The sequence below is a fragment of the Enoplosus armatus genome, chromosome 8, assembly GCF_043641665.1.
Source record: "Enoplosus armatus isolate fEnoArm2 chromosome 8, fEnoArm2.hap1, whole genome shotgun sequence".
NCBI lineage: Eukaryota > Metazoa > Chordata > Actinopteri > Centrarchiformes > Enoplosidae > Enoplosus > Enoplosus armatus.
The window spans coordinates 20,291,107-20,299,890 of NC_092187.1; the positions used below are offsets into that span (position 1 = coordinate 20,291,107).

At 44.3% G+C, this 8,784-nt stretch overlaps 1 protein-coding gene across 2 annotated transcripts; it reads left to right on the top strand.

Moving 5' to 3' along the window:
- Window positions 1–6,859: 6,859 nt before the first annotated feature.
- LOC139289245 (probable G-protein coupled receptor 173) lies at window positions 6,860–8,065 on the top strand. Of its 2 annotated transcripts, XM_070910804.1 has the most exons (2): window positions 6,860–6,953; window positions 6,996–8,065. In XM_070910804.1, exons 1-2 carry the CDS (start codon window positions 6,860–6,862, stop codon window positions 8,063–8,065), a joined length of 1,164 nt encoding a protein of 387 aa, XP_070766905.1. The 2 variants fall into 2 exon arrangements, with proteins under 2 accessions (XP_070766905.1, XP_070766904.1); XM_070910803.1 differs by having other exon boundaries at window positions 6,860–8,065.
- The last annotated feature ends 719 nt before the right edge of the window (window positions 8,066–8,784 follow it).

Here is an 8,784-nt window from a genome sequence, read left to right on the forward strand (position 1 = left end):
TGTTTTGTTTGCTTTTCCTCACAATTACAATGTCAGCATGACATCCATCTCACAGAAAAGCATTAGTATGCAGCAAGATGCTTTTCTTCTCTCGGTGTGCAATGATGTTAATGTGGAATACAAATCTTCCCCCTTTGTCTTTATACTCTCCTAGCTGTCACTGTTGTCTCCCTGTTTTACTTTAACAGATTGCAGTTCACCCATCTGGTCCCTCTGTCCCACCCAACCAAGAGCTTCCATCTGTTAATGGCACACCGTCCGTTCACACTGTATCCCCAGTTGAACAATTCCCGTGTATGTCTTCCGAAACCGCGCTTCAAACTAATTCGTCCTTTGTACTCTGTGCCAGCGAATCAGTCCAGCCAAATAAGGCACAGCCTTTACCCAGACTCCACTGTGAATTAGGCAACCAAACGTCAGAGCAGCCCATAGACAGTAGTCCCTCTGCACTGCTGTCTGCTTCAACTCCTTCGCTACAGCAAAAGTCAAGGCCGAGATCAGACAGCTCCCAGGCTGGCGGAGAGGAAATCCCTCCCTCAGAGGCCTCGTACATGCATCTTCCTACCACAGACACGAATCTGTGGACAACAGCAGGAGAGGACGGATCGACCGACAGCCCGGCCAGTCATCCTTGTCTTGAACTGCCTGCTGAGTGCGCCTCTGCTCTCAGTGTGACTCAGGGCTTTGAGCGAGAGGTTGCAGCGGGATTGAGTGAATTTGTTGCAGGATTAACAGAAGGTCCCTCCAGGTCTGCAGCACATTGTGAAGGCAGTACGCCTGCACTCGTGTCTCCTGTGGCAGAGAGTCAGGCATCTCTGGGAGCAGAAGGTGAAGCTCCACCATCACCTGAACTCACAGAGAACCCCTCCGTGAGTACAGGTGTCACTGAGGTGAGCCAAAACTTAGCTCCTCAGTCTGTCTCAGCCTGGGAAGAGAAGGAAGATGCTCCCCAGATTTCCCCTGACACATTATTAGAGAATCTACCAAACACGATGTCAGAGGCGTCCGGGCTCCTGTCTGAGCATGATGTAAACAGGAATCTGATGCCATCCATCGTCTTTCTGAGTGGAGTCGTCTCCCTCTCGATAGTGTTGCAGGAGCCAAGCGCCCTCTTCATCATCGGACTACTTTTGGTCTTGCACCGTTTGTGATTACGCCTCAAAAGTTCACTTTGATTTGTCCATAAGTTAAGTGCCTTTTCATGATTCCAAAATAAGTAAAAAAAAACAACCCCACTGTGTCCAGTTGAAGCTGAGTGTCACTGTGTACGTTTTTAGATTAATATACATTTTTAAAAACATATTGTGAACAACTTGTGTGTATTTCCATGCAAAGTCTAAAGAAAGTAATACAAATATTGGCTGTATTTTCATGCATTGTGACAAACAAATGTTAAGTGATAGAATAGCAGTCATTTATTACTCCAGTTTGCGACCACTGTTAATACTAAAGCACAGTATATTATCATTGATGTTTTGTAAGTGGTCTGTAATTACTTTCCTCGTCACGTGGAGATGCGTGCGTGTGTGTGTGTGTGTGTGTATGTGGTGTTATATTCTGATTTATTCAATCAGCACTATAATGCACTTGTCAAAGTAGCTAAGGTTGTTGTCTAACCACACTGCCATGATTTTAACTTTTGTGAATTCCACATGTTATTATGTCTTTAATGAAAAGAAAAAAACATTACCATAGTGGGACACTAAAGAGAGACTTGTTATACAAATGGAATTTTGTTTACAAAATGCAAAAGAAAGACGTGGTTATGTGAAGTACTTTGCCTTAATGCCATAAAAAAAAAGAAAACCTGATGAGCTATAGTGAACATGAGTTTGAAATGGATGCTGTTTGAGGGACAAAACAAGTGGAGAAATGTCCAATGTGACGTATTTATCATTAGAAGACACCAGCCTCCTCTCCTCTTGCACATAAGTCTTCCTGTTGATTCTTGCTCGTAAACCCATATTGTTGTTGCACAACACAACATTTTGTAGCACTATTTTGACAACCTCACAGACAGACTGAAGCACTGAATGACATGTTTGAAGTGATGAAAGGTTTTGCAGTGTATTGCCATTAAACATGGTCTTATACCCTGCACCGCTATGTGTCTTCATTTATTTCTTCTTCTTTTCATCCGCTCTGCAAAAGTAATGTGTGCATGACAGTTTCATGCACAGTAATGACACTGCAGTGCAGAGCAGAACATTTTGGGGCGAATGACTGACACACCACTAAAATAACATCAGAGCCTTTAGCGCCTCTGTCTTCCAGAGCGCGTTCATCTTAGCTTGAAGTGGAAACACACAGACGGCAACCTGAGCTGCAGATAGAAGCCAAAGGTCGTGCATTGCACTGAAGTCATGGTGTCATGCTGGAGTACAGAGCACACTGGCCATTGTAAGCTGAGATCAGTGATTGAAGGCCGGCAATTCTCAGGAAACCTCCTCAGATGCCACATGGGGAGATGTCACAGAGTATTTCTGACATCATCTTTACTCTTTGACCACAGGAGCCTTTAAGAGCTATATAAACTACTTCAGTGTTTCCCCACTGAATCAATCTACTGTATCTTGCATTAACTTTATTAACGTCAAACCCACAATCGCACTTGGATGTCAGGTATCCTTTGGATTATGTGGTCTATGTATTTGGCCTTAAAACTAAATTATTAATCAGAGCACACTTGCATTTCATAGACTTGTGCAGGGAAACGAGTGGGAGTGATTCATTTGTGTGATGGTCACATAGCTTTGAGTGTGGAGTGTATTAAAAATTTAAGCAGACTTAAAAACTGACCCAAGGAGGATAATCAGTGTAAATTCTACAACAGGCAGTCACTTTGAAATAATTAATGCCTTTTTAAGCAGTGATTTCAAAAGAGGTTCTGTGAGTGTTGCGACATTATTACCAAACAGTAGTTTAACGGCGTATTTTCTTTCTTCCTTACCCAAAGTGAAATCACTCTGAGGGGAAGTTTAGCTTCTTCAAATGGAGCTGTTTCATCACAAGAAACAGTTAAAACAGAGAGGAGTCTGCCTTTACTTAACATTTTCTGACAGCAAAAACCCACAAGACAAGACAAATCTTATTTTCCATAGTAGCCCTCCTTCAACATGTCATTGTGCTCAAAGAGAATTAGCACCCGTTGGTCACTCCACTTTTAATACCGAACAAAGCCTTAAAAACCTTACACATATTCTCATTTTAAAGAATTGAAAAGACATCTTGTCAACATTTACTCTTAAACCAAAAGTAAATGTAGGCCTACTGCTTATCAGACAAGCCATTTCGTCAGTGGCAATCAGCTTAAGGGGCATAAATGTTCACTGTTTACTTTAATGTATTTATATTGCTCTTCCTCAAACGCTCGCTTTAGGACTGTAGGTCTTAAGGCAATGTGGTCGATTGTTACCTACCAGAAGGCTTATGTTTGAGGTTTGTACATCAATATTGTTATATATATAATATTGTATTTGGCTTACTGCAACGACCTTCTCTGCTGTCTGGGATCAAATAAAGGACAAAATGCCCCCCAGAAAAACACTTTAACTTTATATAAGGCCGATGGGTGTTTGTGAATCAGCCAGTTATGAGGTTTGTAAATCAAAAGATGTCTATCTCTCAGATAAAACTTTATTAATCTTGCAGAAACATGTTATACCCAAAATGCCTGGCACACATGGTGAAATAAAACGAGACGCCTACAGCCACACTAGCAGCCCTGTCAGGATGCACTTCGGCACAGAGATGCTTTGAAATACATCAGCATACCAACATGCTCACAGTGATAACGCTAACATGCTGATGTCCAGCAGGTATAATGTTGACCATGTTCGCCATCTTAGTGTCAGTATTCTAACATTTGCACCAGACACAATACAGAAGTACAAGATGTTTAAATTAGGTGTTAACCAAAGTTGACATGAATATATACCAGTTTAATGGCAGTAAGAACTGTCAACCTCATGGAGGCGCTAAAGGAAAGGTGAGGGGAAATACCAAAATCTTTAGGCTTCATCCTCTGGGGACCATGAGTGTCACCGCCAGCATGGACAATATCATTTACAAACATAATTAAATAGGATAAGAGGTACAAATGATGGTGGGAGGCACAAATACACTATACATTAAGGTGCATCTACTGTACGTTACAAATGCTACAAATTACAAACATGAAGGTACAAAGCACAAATAGAAAATGAATACAGTGCTTTCTTCTGTATGGGAGGATGGTCACGATGTTTCATTGTGAAAAAGGAGGCCCTTCCAAAGGACCCAGAATTCCTTGCTGCTGCCCTGTCAGGCCTGTCTGGCTCATTCTGGGGTCCAGTCGGCCCAGTCTGTCACCAAGGGCCGGAGACCAGTGACAGACACAGTTAGCTGGCAGCGGGAGCTCCTCGCCGCGTCCACGCCGGAGAAAACAGACGCGTCATACATGCTGAGAGAGACGGTTAGAATAAAACATCGCTTTCAAGTTATGGCCCACAATACCGCACAGGTCCACCCCCCCTCTCCCCCCCTCTCTCCCTCTCTCTCTCTCTCTCTCTCTCTCTCTCTCTCTCTCTCTCTCTCTCTCCGAATAAAACCGACGGTTTCCGCGAATGTGCGAGCTGCCTCTTTGCAAGCAGCCATAATTGGGATTATTCAGGAATAATTCGCCTAATCCAGCCGCGTTGTTTTTGTTTTTCCTGTTTTTTTTTCTTGTTTTTTTGTTTTTATATATATATATATATATCTATAAAGAAATCGTGATTTCGACAGCGTCGGCGATGTGAATGTCCTGGTGCCATCGCTGGATTTGTCAGAAATGTATCTGTTCTGTCATGGAGGCTTTTATTGTGGACTATTGAGATGTAGTCCACCTTCGCTGGACAGCAAAACAAGGACTGCATTTTAACAGTTCAGGGTAAATACATGTTTTTTGGGGGGGGGGGCTGAAAAGATGGGGAAAAGAGACGTATCGAGGCTGTTGTCTGTGTGGACTAATTGTTCTGGTGCCACTAGCCAATATACATGCCAAGACGATTCATTTAGGGGATGCGCGATCTTTTTTTCCTCTCTAACGTTTGTGGGTGGGTTATTATAAGCATTGAAAATCTGACATCATTTTGGATATATGAACAGAACAAGATATGTCTGTTTTTCATCGCGTCTGTCTCTAGCCTTCTGGAAATCCATCTTCGACGTGATGCAACATAAAATCTGTTTTCTCGGATGATATTCAGACCAAATGAACACATCCCTCTCTATGAAACTGTAAAAAGGGTGGCAGTGGATTTTTTTTTTTCTTCTTCATACATATCTCTCTCAAATGTGGCTTAACAGCAGAGTCCTCATCCTGGACTGTTTGATCAGCTGTTGATTATTAGATAGCCTCCGCCGTCTTATGTTTATTATATGTTGCTCAATTCGATTTCCTCGCGATGGATTTATGCATAACAGGTGTTGTTTGAGCCCGACAGCACAGCACGAGCATGAGGCTTTATTATGTGTTTTTCTCTCGATTTAACAAACAGTGAAACAAAGCGACTGGGATCATTTTTTTTGTTGTTGCCGTGAGAGAAGAACAGACCCCCCCCCCCCCTCCCCAACAAAAAAAATGAGGGGATGAAAGGTAGGTTATCATCTCTCTCTCTCTCTCTTCCTCACACACACACACACACACACACACACACACACAGCAGAGGTGATTTTGACACCTGTTCATCTGTTTTTCACTCCAGCCTGTGTTTCAGGCCTAGCTGACATGGCAGCCATCTAATCAGGTGAAATGATATTTGTCAAGGTGGCAGAGGGCTGTTATGTATGGAAAGAAAGCAAAAAAAATTAAGCCTACAGTTACAGCAAAGCATATTGTGTTTCATGGCCTACATAGACAAGGCCCACCCAGACAAGCACAGCTCTGTTTTATCATCACCTCACGCCTATGAATGAGTTGTTTTTTTTAGGTGAAGGCTGCAGCTCGAATTTGTTCTTTGTTTTGTGTAGTTTTTTTTGCGTGTGAATTTTCATGTTTTGAATCATGTCTTCTTTAAGCGAGGCTGATTGTTGGCTGAGGCCTGACTGTGATAATCACGGTGATAACTTTCTCCTCCCGTTAAAGTAAAATTCCACATTTCACACGTAGGCCTACAGTAAAACAACAAAAAAAAAGATAAAACAATAAAAAAAAAGAAAAAACAAATGGCTGCCTGCTCTGCTCCATTATATTCTCACATTTGTAATGTGGTGGTACAGATTACACCCTCTGCTCTTTAACCGACTGTCACGCACATGCACAGAGCAGCAGAGAGAAAGCATAAAATGTTCTTTGCTCATTTACAACATCTCTGTTTGTTGGACATGCCCAGTGTTGGTTGTACTGTGTCTGCTCCATCCCCCTGTACACCCCCATGCATTCACTCAAACACCCACACTTGCACAAAGTATGTGAGCTGTTGTATCTTAGCAACGGGCAAGGTAATTACTGAGAGAGCCAAGGAGCTGGCATGCTGTAGAGCTGCTGATCTGATCCCAGCCATAGAGAAACAGGAAGGCAGAGATTTCCACTGTGTTGCCCAACACAGCACTTCTATATCAATGCTGTTAAATGTAAGTTGTGCTTCCGTTTGGTGGACTGTGTTTAGACCTAACAAGCATGTCAGACATCTTGTTTTTCATTCTTCAAAAAATGTGTGTCTCTGTTCACAGGTGGTGAGGTTGTGGACAAAGAGGAAAGATGAGTCTGTCATGTAGAAAAGATCCTTACGGCCTCTCCTTGTAAAGACGAGAGAGCCGTGGGAGACGACGGCTGTAGGAGGATCAGTAGTGTTTATAAAGGGCCCGAACCGGGCAGGCTCTTGCGGAAGGTGATAGAATGGCTAACCAGAGCTTTGCCATCGATGGCCCCGGCAGCTTGCTGGCTGTGCTGGCTTCGCAGAGCGGACTGGCGAGAGGCGGCGGCAGCAGCAGCAGCAGCAGCAGCAGCACCAGTGGAGGAATCTCTGCCACAGATGTGTCTGCCTACTTTAAGCTGGTCTTCTTGGGTCTGATCATCTGTGTCAGCCTTGTAGGCAACCTCTTGGTCTCCCTGCTGGTCCTACGAGACAGGACACTTCACAAGGCTCCGTACTTCTTTCTCCTGGACCTGTGCCTGGCCGATGCAGTCCGCTCTGCTGCCTGCTTCCCCTTTGTGCTGGTTTCCGTCCACAACAGCTCGGCCTGGACTTACAGTGCCTTGAGTTGTAAAGTTGTGGCTTTTATGGCTGTGCTGTTTTGTTTTCACGCTGCCTTCATGCTGTTTTGTGTGGCTGTCACCCGCTACCTTGCCATCGCCCACCACCGATTCTACGCCAAGCGCATGACCATCTGGACCTGCGCCGCTATCATTTGCATGGTGTGGACTCTGGCCGTTGCCATGGCGTTCCCACCTGTCTTTGACGTGGGGACATACAAGTTCATCCGCGATGAGGATCAGTGCATTTTTGAACACCGCTACCTGAAGACCAACGACACCCTGGGCTTCATGCTCATGCTGGCTGTGGTGGTCCTGGCCACCCACGGTTTCTACGCTAAGCTGCTGCTGTTTGAGTACAGGCACCGCAAGATGAAACCTGTCCAGCTAGTGCCAGCTATCAGCCAGAACTGGACCTTCCACGGTCCTGGGGCCACAGGTCAAGCTGCAGCTAACTGGATTGCGGGGTTCGGTCGTGGTCCCATGCCACCAACTCTGTTGGGCATCAGGCAGAATTTACACAATCAACACCGGCGGCTGCTCGGGATGGAAGAGGTGAGGTCAGAGAGGAGGCTGGGCAGGATGTTCTACACCATCACCCTGCTCTTCCTGGTCCTCTGGGCTCCCTACATCGTGGCGTGCTTCTGGAGGGTGTTTGTCAAGTCCTGCACCATCCCTCACAAGTACCTTTCCATCACGGTGTGGATGAGCTTCGCCCAAGCCGGAGTCAACCCCATCTTCTGTCTCCTGCTCAACGAGGACCTGAGGAAAGTGCTGAGAGCTCACCTGCCCACCTACTGGAGGACTAAACAACACCTGCCCCAGGACGAGGCCTACTGCATTATGTGATAAGATATGAGCTAAATGAAGAGAATGTTTCAGGTTTTAAAGGGAAATCTGGAGAGTAGAAGTGACGTAATGCACCTTGGTTAAGTGTCTGTTTTGTTGTTTTGCACAACAAAATCAAAATTTTTGCCAACAAATGCAGGCACAGTGCCATTTCATTAAGAATGTTGATGTTTGAATAAACGTGTCAGGTTCAAAGGTTTGAACAGGGCGATGGAAAACGCCCCGGTAACACTTTAATGGTTTGTATTTCTGATGACGTACTGTATGATTAATAAGTAGGAAATATCACAACAATCACCGCTCCAACTAAGTGTGACAGATGCCATTTTAAAATAATGTTGCCTTATTTCAGTGGGACACGCCCCAGAGCTTTCGAATGAGAATTTGTTTCTGTGTCACATGAGGCACAAAACAGACACACAGAGGGTTGAAATCCTTGAAGAAGTGTGCTGTGGACTGTGAATAGAAAGTGTTGATCAGAGCGTTACTAACTCTGAAACACATCAAGGAACTCAAAAGGGTCTGAATGGACTGATAGACCACCCCGGACGCCTTTTCATGTAATTCAAAGGAGACTGTAGAATATCAAATGGACCCAATAACCTTGGATACATTTAAATAGCTGTTGTGAACCCAAGAAGCCCCTAACATGCTTGATTTTTTGGACTTGATTTAGGGCGTGTCAGGTTTCTTTGTATCATAAAAAAATTGCCTGTTTT